The sequence below is a fragment of the Panulirus ornatus genome, chromosome 73 (genome assembly GCF_036320965.1).
Source record: "Panulirus ornatus isolate Po-2019 chromosome 73, ASM3632096v1, whole genome shotgun sequence".
Taxonomy (NCBI): domain Eukaryota; kingdom Metazoa; phylum Arthropoda; class Malacostraca; order Decapoda; family Palinuridae; genus Panulirus; species Panulirus ornatus.
The window spans coordinates 12,746,479-12,763,425 of NC_092296.1; the positions used below are offsets into that span (position 1 = coordinate 12,746,479).

At 41.1% G+C, this 16,947-nt stretch overlaps 1 protein-coding gene across 5 annotated transcripts in view; it reads left to right on the forward strand.

The window, feature by feature from the left end:
- Spf45 (splicing factor 45) overlaps positions 1-16,677 on the forward strand; it is a 216,671-nt gene extending 199,994 nt beyond the window's left edge. For all 5 annotated transcript variants that reach the window (XM_071661428.1, XM_071661427.1, XM_071661426.1 and 2 more), the window contains one exon: positions 16,389-16,677. In XM_071661428.1, the coding sequence (XP_071517529.1) occupies positions 16,389-16,495 (107 nt within the window). In that variant the 3' untranslated portion in view covers positions 16,496-16,677. The remainder of the gene's footprint in view (positions 1-16,388) is intronic.
- Positions 16,678-16,947: the final 270 nt, after the last annotated feature.

Here is a 16,947-nt window from a genome sequence, read left to right on the forward strand (position 1 = left end):
TTTTGCTTTGTCGCTGTCTCCCGCGTTAGTGCAAGGAAACAGACGAAAGAATGACCCAACCTACCCACATACACGTGTATACATACAAGTCCACACACGCAAATATACCTACCTATACATCTCAACATGTACACATATATTCACACACAGACATATACATATATGCACATGTACATAATTCATGCTGTCTGCCTTTATTCATTCCCATTGCCACCTTGCCACACATGAAATAACAACCCCCTCCCCAATTATGTGTGCGAGGTATCGCTAGGAAAAGACAACAAAGGCCACATTCATTCACACTCAGTCTCTAGCTGTCATGTAATAATGCACCGAAACCACAGCTCCCTCTCCACATCCAGGCCCCACAAAACTTTCCATGGTTTACCCCAGACGCTTCACATGCCTTGGTTCAATCCATTGACAGCACATCAACCCCGGTATACCACATCGTTCCAATTCACTCTATTCCTTGCACGCCTTTCACCCTCCTGCATGTTCAGGCCCCGATCACTCAAAATCTTTTTCACTCCATCTTTCCACCTCCGAATTGGTCTCCCACACATCTCTCTTACCCTTACATTACTTATTCGATCAGACCACCTCACACCATATATTGTCCTCAAACATCTCATTTCCAGCACATCCACCCTCCTCTGCACAACTCTATCCATAGCCTATGCCTCGCAACCATATAACATTGTTGGAACCACTATTCCTTCAAACTTACCCGTTTTTGCTATCCGAGATAATGTTCTCGACTTCCACACATTCTTCAACGCTCCCAGAATTTTTGCCCCCTCCCCCACCCTATGATTCACTTCCACTTCCATGGTTCCATCCGCTGCCAAATCCACTCCCAGATATCTAAAACACTTCACTTCCTCCAGTATTTCTCCATGTAAACTTACCTCCCAATTGACTTGACCCTCAACCCTACTGTACCTAATAACCTTGCTCTTATTCACATTTACTCTCAACTTTTTTCTTTCACACACTTTACCAAACTCAGTCACCAGCTTCTGCAGTTTCTCACATGACTCAGCCACCAGCGCTGTACCATCAGCGAACAACAACTGACTCACTTCCCAAGCTCTCTCATCCACAACAGACTGCATACTTGCCCCTCTTTCCAAAACTCTTGCATTCACCTCCCTAAATAAATTAAACAACCATGGAGACATCACACACCCCTGCCGCAAACCTACATTCACTGAGAACCAATCACTTTCCTCTCCTCCTACATGTACACATGCCTTACATCCTCGATGAATACTTTTCAATGCTCCTACCAACTTGCCTCCCACACCATATATTCTTAATACCTTCCACAGAGCATCTCTATCAACTCTATCATATGCCTTCTCCAGATCCATAAATGCTACATACAAATCCATCTGCTTTTCTAAGTATTTCTCACATACATTCTTCAAAGCAAACACCTGATCCACACATCCTCTACCACTTCTGAAACCACACTGCTCTTCCCCAATCTGATGCTCTGTACATGGCTTCACCCTCTCTATCAATACCCTCCCATATAAGTTCCCAGGAATACTCAACAAACTTATACCTCTGTAATTTGAGCACTCAGTTTTATTCCCTTTGCTTTTGTAGAATGGCACTATGGAAGCATTCTGACAATCCTCAGGCACCTCACCATGAATCATACATACATTGAATAACCTTACCAACCAGTCAACCTCACAGTCACCTTCTTTTCTAATAAATTCCACTGCAATACCATCCAAACCCGCTGCCTCGCCGGCTTTCATCTTCCACAAAGCTTTAACTACCTATTCTTTGTTTACCAAATCATTTTCCCTAATCCTCTCACTTTGCACACCACCTCGACCAAAACACCGTATATCTGCCACTCTGTCATCATACACATTCAACAAACCTTCAAAATACTCACTCCATCTCCTTCTCACATCACCACTACTTGTTATCACCTCCCCATTAGCCCCCTTCACTGAAGTTCCCATTTGCTCCCTTGTCTTACGCACTTTATTTACCTCCTTCCAAAACATCTTTTTATTCTCCCTAAAATTTAATGATACTCTCTCACCCCAACTCTCATTTGCCCTCTTTTTCACCTCTTCCACCTTTCTCTTGACCTCCTGCCTCTTTCTTTTATACCTCTCCCACTCATTTGCATTTTTTTCCTGCAAAAATCGTCCAAAAGCCTCTCTCTTCTCTTTCACTAATAATCTTACTTCTTCATCCCACCACTCACTACCTTTTCTAATCAACCCACCTCCCACGTTTCTCATGCCACAAGCATCTTTTGCACAAGCCATCACTGCTTCCCTGAATACGTCCCATTCCTCCCCCACTCCCCTTACGTCCTTTGTTCTCACCTTTTTCCATTCTGTACTCAGTCTCTCCTGGTACTTCCTCACACAAGTCTCCTTCCCAAGCTCACTTACTCTCACCTCTCTCTTCACCCCAACATTCTCTCTTCTTTTCTGAAAACCCCCACAAATCTTCACCTTCGCCTCCACAAAATAATGATCAGACATCCCTCCAGTTGCACCTATCAGCACATTAACGTCCAAAAGTCTCTCTTTCGTGCGTCTATCAATTATCACGTGATCCAATAACGCTCTCTGGCCAACTCTCCTACTTACATACGTATACTTATGTATATCTCGCTTTTTAAACCAGGTTTTCCCAATCACCAGTCCTTTTTCAGCACATAAATCTACGAGCTCTTCACCATTTCCATTTACAACACTGAACACTCCATGTATACCAATTATTCCCTCAACTGCCACATTACTCACCTTTGCATTCAAATCACCCATCATTATAACCCGGTCTTGTGCATCAAAACCACTAACACACTCATTCAGCTGCTCCCAAAACACTTGCCTCTCATGATCTTTCTTCTCATGCCCCGGTGCATATGCACCAATAATCACCCATCTCTCTCCATCAACTTTCAGTTTTACCCATATCAATCGAGAGTTTACTTTCTTACACTCTATCACATACTCCCACCACTTCTGTTTCAGGAGTAGTGCTACTCCTTCCCTTGGTCTTGTCCTCTCACTAACCCCTGACTTTACTCCCAAGACATTCCCAAACCACTCTTCACCTTTACCCTTGAGCTTTGTTTCACTCAGAGCCAAAACATCCAGGTTCCTTTCCTCAAACATACTACCTATCTCTCCTTTTTTCTCATCTTGGTTACATCCACACACATTTAGACACCCCAATCTGAGCCTTGGAGGAGGATGAGCACTCCTCGCGTGATTCCTTCCTCTGTTTCCCCTTTTCGAAAGTTAAAATACAAGGAGGGGAGGGTTTCTGGCCCCCCACTCCCGTCCCCTTCAGTCGCCTTCTGCGACACGTGAGGAATGCATGGGAAGTATTCTTTCTCCCCTATATATATATATATATATATATATATATATATATATATAGAAAGGGTAGTGAGTGGTGGGATGAAGAAGTAAGAGTATTAGTGAAAGAGAAGAGAGAGGCATTTGGACGATTTTTGCAGGGAAAAAATGCAATTGAGTGGGAGATGTATAAAAGAAAGAGACATTAGGTCAAGAGAAAGGTGCAAGAGGTGAAAAAAAGGGCAAATGAGAGTTGGGGTGAGAGAGTATCATTAAATTTTAGGGAGAATAAAAAGATGTTCTGGAAGGAGGTAAATAAAGTGCGTAAGACAAGGGAGCAAATGGGAACTTCAGTGAAGGGCGCAAATGGGGAGGTGATAACAAGTAGTGGTGATGTGAGAAGGAGATGGAGTGAGTATTTCGAAGGTTTGTTGAATGTGTTTGATGATAGAGTGGCAGATATAGGGTGTTTTGGTCGAGGTGGTGTGCAAAGTGAGAGGGTTAGGGAAAATGATTTGGTAAACAGAGAAGAGGTAGTGAAAGCTTTGCGGAAGATGAAAGCCGGCAAGGCGGCAGGTTTGGATGGTATTGCAGTGGAATTTATTAAAAAAGGGGGTGACTGTGTTGTTGACTGGTTGATAAGGTTATTTGATGTATGTATGACTCATGGTGAGGTGCCTGAGGATTGGCGGAATGCGTGCATAGTGCCATTGTACAAAGGCAAAGGGGATAAGAGTGAGTGATTCAAATTACAGAGGTATAAGTTTGTTGAGTATTCCTGGTAAATTATATGGGAGGGTATTGATTGAGAGGGTGAAGGCATGTACAGAGCATCAGATTGGGGAAGAGCAGTGTGGTTTCAGAAGTGGAAGAGGATGTGTGGATCAGTTGTTTGCTTTGAAGAATGTATGTGAGAAATACTTAGAAAAGCAAATGGATTTGTATGTAGCATTTATGGATCTGGAGAAGGCATATGATTGAGTTGATAGAGATGCTCTGTGGAAGGTATTAAGAATATATGGTGTGGGAGGAAAGTTGTTAGAAGCAGTGAAAAGTTTTTATCGAGGATGTAAGGCATGTGTACGTGTAGGAAGAGAGGAAAGTGATTGGTTCTCAGTGAATGTAGGTTTGCAGCAGGGGTGTGTGATGTCTCCATGGTTGTTTAATTTGTTTATGGATGGGGTTGTTAGGGAGGTAAATGCAAGAGTTTTGGAAAGAGGGGCAAGTATGAAGTCTGTTGGGGATGAGAGAGCTTGGGAAGTGAGTCAGTTGTTGTTCGCTGATGACACAGCACTGGTGGCTGATTCATGTGTGAAACTGCTGAAGCTGGTGACTGAGTTTGGTAAAGTGTGTGGAAGAAGAAAGTTAAGAGTAAATGTGAATAAGAGCAAGGTTATTAGGTACAGTAGGGTTGAGGGTCAAGTCAATTGGGAGGTGAGTTTGAATGGAGAAAAACTGGAGGAAGTGAAGTGTTTTAGATATCTGGGAGTGGATCTGTCAGCGGATGGAACCATGGAAGCGGAAGTGGATCATAGGGTGGGGGAGGGGGCGAAAATTCTGGGGGCCTTGAAGAATGTGTGGAAGTCGAGAACATTATCTCGGAAAGCAAAAATGGGTATGTTTGAAGGAATAGTGGTTCCAACAATGTTGTATGGTTGCGAGGCGTTGGCTATGGATAGAGTTGTGCGCAGGAGGATGGATGTGCTGGAAATGAGATGTTTGAGGACAATGTGTGGTGTGAGGTTGTTTGATCGAGTGAGTAACGTAAGGGTAAGAGAGATGTGTGGAAATAAAAAGAGGGTAGTTGAGAGAGCAGAAGAGGGTGTTTTGAAGTGGTTTGGGCACATGGAGAGGATGAGTGAGGAAAGATTGACCAAGAGGATATATGTGTCGGAGGTGGAGGGAACAAGGAGAAGAGGGAGACCAAATTGGAGGTGGAAAGATGGAGTGAAAAAGATTTTGTGTGATCGGGGCCTGAACATGCAGGAGGGTGAAAGGAGGGCAAGGAACAGAGTGAATTGGAGTGATGTGGTATACCGGGGCTGACGTGCTGTCAGTGGATTGAATCAAGGCATGTGAAGCGTCTGGGGTAAACCATGGAAAGCTGTGTAGGTATGTATATTTGCGTGTGTGGACGTATGTATATACATGTGTATGGGGGGGTTGGGCCATTTCTTTCGTCTGTTTCCTTGCGCTACCTCGCAAGCGCGGGAGACAGCGACAAAATATAATAAAATAAAAAAAAAGATATATATATATATATATATATATATATATATATATTTTCTTTCGTAATGTTCGCCATTACCCGCGTGTCTGTGTATAGATATGTGTGTATATGTATATATATGTGTGTGTATGGGCATTTATGTGTATATATGTATATGTGAGTGGATGGGCCATTCCTCGTCTGTTTCCTGGCACAACCTCGCTGATGTGGGAAACAGCCATTAAGTATAAAAGTAAATACATAAATTTATTATTATCATTATTATACTTAGGCGCTGTCTCCCATGTTAGTTAGGTGGCGGAAGAAAACATACGAAAGAATGGCCGAACCCAACTACAGACATGTATATACATAAATGCCCACCCACGCACATATATGTACCCATACATTTTAATATATACATACATCTACATACACAGACTTATACACACATGTGCATATCTATACTTGCTGCCTTCATCCATTCCCGTCGCCGCACTGCCACACATGAAATGGCACCCCTCTCCCCCTGTTCACGCATGCGGTAGCACTAGGAAAAGACAACAAGGCCACATTCGTTCACACTCAGTCTCTAGCTGTCCTGTGTAATGCACCAATACCACTGCTCTCTTTCCACATCTAGGACCCACAAAACTTTCCATGGTTTACCCCAGATGCTTCACATGCCCTGGTTCAATCCATTGACAGCACGTCGACCCTGGTATACCACATCGTTCCAATTCACTCTATTCCTTGCACGCCTTTCACCCTCCTGTATGTTCAGGCCCCGATTGCTCAAAATCTTTTTCACTATATCCTTCCACCTCCAATTTGGTCTCCCACTTCTCCTCGTTCCCGCCACCTCTGACACATATATCTTCTTTGTCAATCTTTCCTCACTCATTCTCTCCATGTGACCAAACCATTTCATTACACCCTCTTCTGCTCTTTCAACCACACTCTTTGTATTACCACACATCTCTCTTACCCTTTCATTACTTACTTGATCAAACCATCTCACACCACATATTGTCCTCAAACATTTTATTTCCAACACATCCACCCTCCACTCAACCCTATTATCTTTAGCTCGTACCTCGCAACCATATAACATTGTTGGAACCACTATTCCTTCAAACATGCACATTTTTGCTTTCCAAGATAACGTTCTCACTTTCCACACATTCTTCATTGCTCCCAGAACCTTTGCCCTACCCTGTGACTCACTTCTGCTTCCATGGTTCCATCTGCTGCCAAATCCACTCCCAGATATCTAAAACACTTCACTTCTTCCAGTTTTTCTCTATTTGAACTTACCTCCCAATTAACTTTCCCTCAACCCCACTGAACCTGATACACTTGCTTTTATTCACATTTACTCTCAACTTTCTTCTTTCACACACTTTATCAAACTCAATCACCCGAATCAGCCACCAACATTATATCAGCAAACAACATCTGACTCACTTCTCAAGCCCTCTCATCCACAATAGACTGTGTACTTCCCCCTCTCTCCAAAACTCCTGCTTTCACCTCCTTAACCACCCTATCCATAAACAAATGAAACAACCTTGGAGTCATCATGCACCCCTGCTGCAAACCGACATTCACTGGGAACCAATCACTTTCCTCTCTTCCTACTCGTACATATGCCTTACATCCTTGGCAAAAGCTTCTCACTATTTCTAGCAACTTACCTCCACTCCATTTACTCTTAATACCTTCCACAAAGCATCTCTGTCAACCCTATCATATGCCTTCTCCAGATCCATAAATGCTACATACAAATCTATCTGTTTTTCTAAGTATTTCTCACAAACATTCTTCAAAGCAAACATCTGATCTTGACATTCTCTACCACTTCTTAGACCACACTGCTCTTCCCCAATTTGATGCTCTGTACCCTCTCAATCAATGCCCTGCCATATAATTTCCCAGGAATACTCAACAAACTTATACCTCTGTAATTTGAACACTCACCTTTATCCCCTTTGTCTTTGTATAATGGCACTATGCATGCATTCCACCAATCCTTAGGCACTTCACCATGAACCATACATACATTGAGTATCCTTACCAACCAATCAACAACACGGTCACCCCCATTTTTTTTTGATAAATTCCACTGCAGTACCATCCAAACCTACCGCCTTACTAGCTTTCATTTTCTGCAAGCTTTCACTACCTCTTCCCTGTTTACCATACCATTCTCCCTGACCCTCTCACCTCACACTCCACCTTGACCAAAACATGCTAAATCTGCCGCTCTATCATCTAAGGCATTCAACAAACCTTCAAAATACTCACTCCATCTACTTCTCACCTCACCGCTACTTGTTATTACCTCCCCATTAGCCCCCTTCACTGATGTTCCCATTTGTTCTCTTGTCTTATGCACTTTACTTACCTCCTTCCAAACATCTATTTATTCTCCCTAAAATTTAATGATACTCTCTCACCCCAACTCTCATTTGCCCTCTTTTTCTCATCTTGGACCTTTCTCTTGGCCTCTTGCCTCTTTCTTGTCTCTCTCTTCTCTTTCACTAACAGTCTTACTTCTTTATCTCACCACTCACTACCCCTTCTAATCTGCCCACCTCTCACCTTTCTTATACCACAAGCATCTTTTGCGCAAGCCATTACTGCTTCCCTCTATACATCCCATTCCTCCCCTGCTCCCCTTACGTCTTTTGCTCTCACCTTTTGCCAATCTGCTCTCAATCTCTCCCTTTACTTCCTCACTCAAGTCTCCTTTCCAAGCTCACTTACTCTCACCACTCTCTTCACCCCAACATTCTCTCTTCTCCTCTGAAAACATATACAGATCTTCACACACACACACATACATATTCACACTTGTTCATCATCATCTGTTTCCCAAGACATCCTGCCCACAGGGGAGGAGCATAAATGCATGAAAGGAATGAAAACTGATACATGTATGTACTCTTTTTTCTTAACACTTGAATTGCTGCCGTGTCATCAAGGTATCCTTGGGAGCATACAAAGAAAGGCCACATCTGCTCAGTACCCAAGATATCATGTCTAATGTGCCAAAAACACAACTTCCTGTCTACATCCAGGCCCCACAAACCTTTCCATGGTTTGCCCCAGATATTTCACATACCCTGGTTCAGTTTATTGAAAGCACATTGCCCCAGTTTACTACATTGTTCCGATTTGCTGTATTCAGTGTATGCCTTTCACCTTCCTGCATGTTCAAGCCCTGATTTCTAAAAATGATTTTCACTGCATCCTTCCATCTCCAGTTTATATAAACATTTATGTACATAATTCTTATACATTTACCTCTGCTGGTCTGGCAGCACGCATTTACTACACTGTCTTCCTTGTCATTTTGATAGGTATAAGTTGAGTATCCCTTATCTGAAATGCTGGGACCAGAAGTGTTTTGGATTTTGGATTGTTTTGGATTCTGGAATATTTGCACATACATGAGTTATGGAAAATAGGATAGCATGGAAACAAACAGGTTAGAGCTTAGACACACCTCAACATTTCAACCGTTCAATGGTCTTCCTCAGAAGATACTGATTCCAGCATTTGGTAGGCCACATTCCCCAGCAAGTGATGGTCACCCAGTCAACGACCTGGTGTGTTGCTCTCTGACTGGATCACCTATCCTTCCATCTCCTCTCATTCACAGTGATCTTTGTTGCCAGACGTTACCAGCAGATGAACCCAGACTTTGTGTTGTTGTTGGCTTTGGTAGTGATGTAAACCACTTTTAATGTCTTTCTTATTTGTTTGCTTAGGCCCTTGTGCAATATTCTTGCCTTGTCCTACTTCACGGATTTGTAGTGACGAGTTCTGCTCTGTTTACATCATGCTGAGACTTGCAAGATATAAACAAAGCAGAAGTCATTGCTGCTAATCCTTGTAGTGGGACGAGGCAAGAATACTGCATGAGGGCCTAAGCAAACATTTAAGAAAGGCATTAGAAGCAGCTAACATTGCTACCAAAGACAACATTAACACAAGTTCTGATTCCATCTGCTGGTTTTGTCAGGCAGCAGAGATCACTGTGAATGAAAGAAGGTAACAGGATAAGCGATCCAGTCAGAAAGCGACACACCAAGGCATCCAGCTGGGTGACCATCACTTGCCAGGGAATATGGTCCCGCTGAATGCTGGAACCAGTATCTCCTGAGGAAGACCGTTGAATGGTCAAAACATTGAGGTATGTCTCAGCTCAAACCCGTTTGTTTCCATACCATCCTGTTTCAGCTCGTTTGTCTCCATACCGTCCTGTTTCAGCTCAAACTTGTTTGTTTCCATGGTATCTTGTTTTCCACATGATGGGTAATAGATAATGTGATATCTTGTAGATGGGACCCAAGTCTAAACACAAGATCCATTTACATTTCATATACACCTTATACACATTGCCTATATAGCCTGAAGATAATTTATACAATATGTTTAATAATTTAGCACATAAAGCAAAGTTTGTGTAACACTGAACCATGAGAAAGCTAAGATGTCACAACCCCAGCTTTTTTGAATGGCTTTTTTAAATGTTTCCTCCAGAGTTATTTGCCTCATTAACACTGGTTTTTGTTTTGGAAGTCTCTCTTTGATTTTACTCACTGACATGATTTCTTGTTCTGTTATGAATGCATGCTGCTTTAGTCCTTCAATAAGTCCATCACACATTTTTACCCTGTCATCTATAGGCATTTTTTCTTCAGTGTTAACAAGGTCATCCTCAACATCTCTGATTACGATCATCTTGATTCAAGACCATTTCATCTATTTTGCTGTCGGTCAGTGAATGAACTGGAGCCTCATTTTCAACAATTTCTTTGTACTACAGAGCAGAGAATAAGCAAAACCACAGTGATTAATGCACGTAGGTCTGGCGGTGACAATGGTTAGTAAAAAACTGGCGTCAACAGAGCAGCAGAGCCCAGCATAGGCAAGTGAGATGCCATGCGGTAGGACTGGTGTTCAAATCCTCTGTGCTCAGAAGTACGTGTTTGTTGTTTTGCGAGTTAGTGAGGTAGTGCCAGGAACAGATGAAGGAAGGCTGTTTTCGCTCATATTCATTCTCTTGTCGAGTGTGGTCTTTTCCTCTTGTAATGTCATGTCGCCGCTCAAAAAATTTCGGATTTTGGAGCATTTCTGATTTTCGGATTGGGGATGCATACCATGTACTGACGAGCTGAGTGAAACAAAATGTGAGCAAAGGTATAGAAACATCATTTGAGTTGTCAGCAATTGTTATTGGACCATACTACTTTGTGTGTCCAAGATTTTTGAAAGCCCCAAACTGTATATTGCCTTCTCACAGTCACCTGCCAAAGGTTTACCTTACCCTGTATGGCATAGGAGCAGTCAGTGGCTTAAAGAGTCTTTGCTGGCCCAAGAAGCTTTTTAGTGCCTCAAGTTTTCCCATTAGTAATTTTCCTTCCAATATCCCATACTTTGTTCTGAGCTTGGTCATGTAATGTCTCCTGATGTTGAAATCTTTAAACATAGTTACTTACAGTTGCTTGGCAAACAAGACATAAGACCTTGCTTCGGTACAATAGTATTATGATGTAGCATGATTTGATATGATGATCTTGATATAGCACAGATGCTTAAAGTGCTCCTGTTTTACATTATAACACAAGATATCACAGTATAATATGAGCTCAGCTAGCTCTGTGACATGGGATGCTGATGCTGTGCATGTCACACTGCCCATTATGTCAGTTCTGTTCTCTGCTAGCATTCAAAGAGGAAGGATGAATCATTTAGCACTCATATTTCTACACTTCTGCCCAGTATAACCAGTCACCAATTTGCCCAAGCATCATGCACGAACTCCTACTACACACAAGTCTATTCAATGAAGTTGATCATGGGGCTAGTGCTTTTGCAGTTGTTCGCTCGTTACAGCGTAGAAAAGTAGCAACCACACCATAAAGAAGAAAGCACATCTGTCAGGAAAGTCTTTTCTCACCGTCACGGGACTCTGACATACGTGGCGACAGAGGATGCCCCAAAAAGCTGGATGCAAGAAATGCAGGTGCAGTGTTTTCTTATGACTAGGAAAATTAGTAAAGACAAAGCCATCAAAACTCAAGAAGAGTTTATGAAGAAATATGGTAAGCCAGTCTGTGAAAGTAAATTTACCATTAGCCAGGGCTGACTTCATATTTTCATCAGATGTGTCAACCTGAGAAATGTGACTCTGTCATATGAGGCTGTAGAGCATACAAAATTGGAACTTCAGAAAATTATATAGAGGAGAAAGTTTATGCAGCATATCGAGTATGGATCAGCAATGGATCTGAAACATAGTTGACTAGGTCTGTGCTTGATTATGTACTTGATATTTTACAAGTGTGCTGTTGTGTTTCTCACAGTTTATATGAGTTGGTACTAAAGCTTCCTGTAACACCTGATCTACTAAATGCCTGACCTAATAGAATACATTATTATCTGATTGTTTCCTTTGCATCAATATTTTATTTGCATATGCATATGGTACCACTCATACAGTTTTAGCTGTCTTTTGCATGAGCATTGCATTTGTCAGTTTATTTCAAGGCCACAATTAATGGCAGAGAGGGTTACATAGAAGTTAAGAACTCAATTTTCATCTAACTCTGATATCTTCGAGGCCATTTTTCAATCTCTAAATGATCATGCTGTGTTACCAGTTATTTGTGCCACTCTTGTGTTTTGGTGCATCAACCCATGTTCCCATTTGGGCTTTGCCACTCTTGTGTTTTGGTGCATCAACCCATGTTCCCATTTGGGCTTTGCCACTCTTGTGTTTTGGTGCATCAACCCATGTTCCCATTTGGGCTTTGCCACTCTTGTGTTTTGGTGCATCAACCCATGTTCCCATTTGGGCTTTGCCACTCTTGTGTTTTGGTGCATCAACCCATGTTCCCATTTGGGCTTTGCCACTCTTGTGTTTTGGTGCATCAACCCATGTTCCCATTTGGGCTTTAAGTACAGTGTAGATTTAGTTCTTTCCTTGTTTAACAAGCATTTCTTTTCAACATCTTTCACTTTTTTTCTTTTTTCATGCCACAAGTGTGGAGGACGGATTGCATTGAATTTATAAGTTGTCAGTATGAAATTGCTTCTGAAGTGAAAATTTTCCTCTGTTTCTTGAAGGGTATTCCTTCCTGAGGAATTTGTTTTTGGCTGACACATATAACTCAAAACAGCAGAGATGGGGTTTGGGTTACAGCTTGACACACTTTCCTATCAACAATTGTTGTTATGAATATATGGTTGATTTTGAATGTTTCATTAGCAAGCTTGAGAGATATGAATAGATTGTTTGATTAACTGTTGCATGAAATCACTCAATTGCCTTCTTTAGTTTTGACAGTTCTAACCTTGTGTATTTAGTTGTTTCCTTGGTGAAGATAACAAGCCAGCAGAGTACAGATGAAAATAGTCACATATTAAGAAAAGCATTGGCATTATGGTTGGTGCAGTTGAACACTTGCAGTTCAGGTAGGCGAGGGAAGACGATTGATCATATTTCAGTCGAGAAGACTGATGTTTTTGATGAATGATATGGCAAACTGTATTTTATATGCACTCTGCAGGTAATTTTTTGTTTGTAGTTCTATTCAATAGGTTCTTACCTAATGCTTGAACTAATAATTACATACATATTCAGAAAGGATATACAACAGTACCTTATGTAGCCTATCTTAGGAATATACAACATTACCTTATGTAGCCCATTTTAGAGCCCCAAAGGAATGTGGAGGTGACTGATAGGCAGATACCTGTCTGTCATTTTCTTTATGTGTTTTAAATTCATTGCCTATACAACATTTTGTTTATATTTGGTATATATGATTTCCATTCCCCCCACCCCCCCACCCCCACATAGTCTTTAACCTTTTTTTTTTTTTTTTATATGGAAATAGATGTCATGATACAGTGTAATTCAATACTGCATGAGCTATTTTGGTACTTCTCATGTGCTGTGATGTGACACTACTATACTGCACAAAGATATAGCCGTTTGTCAACAGTTCATTGAATACTTGGCCCTCATTGTCAGCATTCAACATTTTAGAGGATGACATGGATATAACTGTTTTATTGTATCGGAATACAAAAGTATGTTAAGGTAAAGGTTTGTGACAGGATATCACATGTTACTAAGAATTATATATGACAGACAAGCATATGAGATAAAGATTTTGCTATTGATACATGATTCTCTGTAATGTGTTTTATTGTGTAACTGACCTTTACCACAAGTATTTTGAACTTTTATCAAAACCAAATACACTTGAGTTCATTGATTTCTGATTGCAAACAGTTATGCATTAAGGTTTGTTAGTGATTTTACTTCATACTCCTGCAAATCTGGGCCAGAGTAAATACTGTTAGCTCATAGTCCAAGGTAAACTGTCCCAGGGTCAGAAAATATATGTCAGGGCTCAGTGGTCTCTCTGTCAGCCTCATGCTTTTACCTGATTCTTTGAAATCTAGATTGTAATCGAACATAATGAATGATTATGTACACTCAACAAATGCATTATACATGAGAAAAAATGTTGAATTGCTTCTTAGACACATTGAATTAATTATGTAATTTGGTAAACAGAGAAGAGGTAGTAAAAGCTTTGCGGAAGATGAAAGCCGGCAAGGCAGCAGGTTTGGATGGTATTGCAGTGGAATTTATTAAAAAAGGGGGTGACTGTATTGTTGACTGGTTGGTAAGGTTATTTAATGTATGTATGACTCATGGTGAGGTGCCTGAGGATTGGCGGAATGCGTGCATAGTGCCATTGTACAAAGGCAAAGGGGATAAGAGTGAGTGCTCAAATTACAGAGGTATAAGTTTGTTGAGTATTCCTGGTAAATTATATGGGAGGGTATTGATTGAGAGGGTGAAGGCATGTACAGAGCATCAGATTGGGGAAGAGCAGTGTGGTTTCAGAAGTGGTAGAGGATGTGTGGATCAGGTGTTTGCTTTGAAGAATGTATGTGAGAAATACTTAGAAAAGCAAATGGATTTGTATGTAGCATTTATGGATCTGGAGAAGGCATATGATAGAGTTGATAGAGATGCTCTGTGGAAGGTATCAAGAATATATGGTGTGGGAGGCAAGTTGTTAGAAGCAGTGAAAAGTTTTTATCGAGGATGTAAGGCATGTGTACGTGTAGGAAGAGAGGAAAGTGATTGGTTCTCAGTGAATGTAGGTTTGCGGCAGGGGTGTGTGATGTCTCCATGGTTGTTTAATTTGTTTATGGATGGGGTTGTTAGGGAGGTAAATGCAAGAGTCTTGGAAAGAGGGGCAAGTATGAAGTCTGTTGGGGATGAGAGAGCTTGGGAAGTGAGTCAGTTGTTGTTCGCTGATGATACAGCGCTGGTGGCTGATTCATGTGAGAAACTGCAGAAGCTGGTGACGGAATTTGGTAAAGTGTGTGGAAGAAGAAAGTTAAGAGTAAATGTGAATAAGAGCAAGGTTATTAGGTACAGTAGGGTTGAGGGTCAAGTCAATTGGGAGGTGAGTTTGAATGGAGAAAAACTGGAGGAAGTGAAGTGTTTTAGATATCTGGGAGTGGATCTGTCAGCGGATGGAACCATGGAAGCGGAAGTGGATCATAGGGTGGGGGAGGGGGCGAAAATTTTGGGAGCCTTGAAAAATGTGTGGAAGTCGAGAACATTATCGCGGAAAGCAAAAATGGGTATGTTTGAAGGAATAGTAGTTCCAACAATGTTGTATGGTTGCGAGGCGTGGGCTATGGATAGAGTTGTGCGCAGGAGGATGGATGTGCTGGAAATGAGATGTTTGAGGACAATGTGTGGTGTGAGGTGGTTTGATCGAGTAAGTAACGTAAGGGTAAGAGAGATGTGTGGAAATAAAAAGAGCGTGGTTGAGAGAGCAGAAGAGGGTGTTTTGAAGTGGTTTGGGCACATGGAGAGAATGAGTGAGGAAAGATTGACCAAGAGGATATATGTGTCCGAGGTGGAGGGAACGAGGAGAAGAGGGAGACCAAATTGGAGGTGGAAAGATGGAGTGAAAAGGATTTTGTGTGATCGGGGCCTGAACATGCAGGAGGGTGAAAGGAGGGCAAGGAATAGAGTGAATTGGAGCGATGTGGTATACAGGGGTTGACGTGCTGTCAGTGGATTGAATCAAGGCATGTGAAGCGTCCGGGGTAAACCATGGAAAGCTGTGTAGGTATGTATATTTGCGTGTGTGGACGTGTGTATGTACATGTGTATGGGGAGGGTTGGGCCATTTCTTTCGTCTGTTTCCTTGCGCTACCTCGCAAACGCGGGAGACAGCGACAAAGTATAAAAAAAAAAAAAAAAAAAAATAATAGAAAAGATGAAATAGTGCTGAATACTTTTTTACAAATTTTCATTATAAGTGTTAGTTTGCAGGAGAATGTTCTACATATGTTTTCATCAATAGACATAATATCAGTTGAGTTTCAGAAAGTAGAAATGCTACAGTTTCTATCTATTTATGTAAATGTGTGATTCTTCCAATATACAGAGGGTAATTGTAGTGCATACAGGCATGCACCTTTTTGTTGGTATCATTTTTCAGAACAGGGATCTCAAGCTCTAAATCTAAAGCCTATCAGAATGGTAAGGACACCCATTTTTTTTTAGGTGACCATTTTCAATAGAAATGCAGTAGTAAAGGTCATATTAAAGATTGAAGCACTGCAGTGCATGCACTTGACAAAAGAATGGTTTAAACAAGTATTTTCTTTCCCATAGGTAGATTATATCATTATGTAAATCTTTAGGATTTGTATTGTATAAAAGTGTATGTATGATGAATTGATTGATAAATGAATTTGTTTTTCAGCTGTCATTGACTTGAATGGGCGATTTTTTGGAGGACGCCAAGTTAAAGCAGGCTTTTATGACCACGATGACTTCAAGGCATACAAACTCAATGAACGTTGTGATTAGCTTAAAGACTGATATGCAATAAAGCTACAGGCTCAGTGATGGAAAAGAGATGGAAAAACTAGGCAAAGAAAACTATTGGATAAGAGTGCATGATGGATCCCATGCTCTGTTTGCCTACCTTTTTATATCTGAAATGGACTTTTTTCATATGTCATGCATATAAATAAACAGTATAATGTATATATATATGTTTATGTATCCAATTTGTACTGTTTTGAGCCTGCTGAAGTGCAACAATAAACTGTATTCTCCATGTTTGTGTAAAATGCTGATTCACTTAATCTAAGTACAGTAGACATTCTTTGAAATGTTTTAATAAAGTGTTTTAAAGGTGTTAGGAGACTTTTAAGTATGAGAAGGATTATCAGCTGATAATGCTGTGGACAGTAATTTGTCATGTTGTGCATAAAAGAGTTAAAGGTATTTGGAGGCTAAGTATTAATTTATCAACT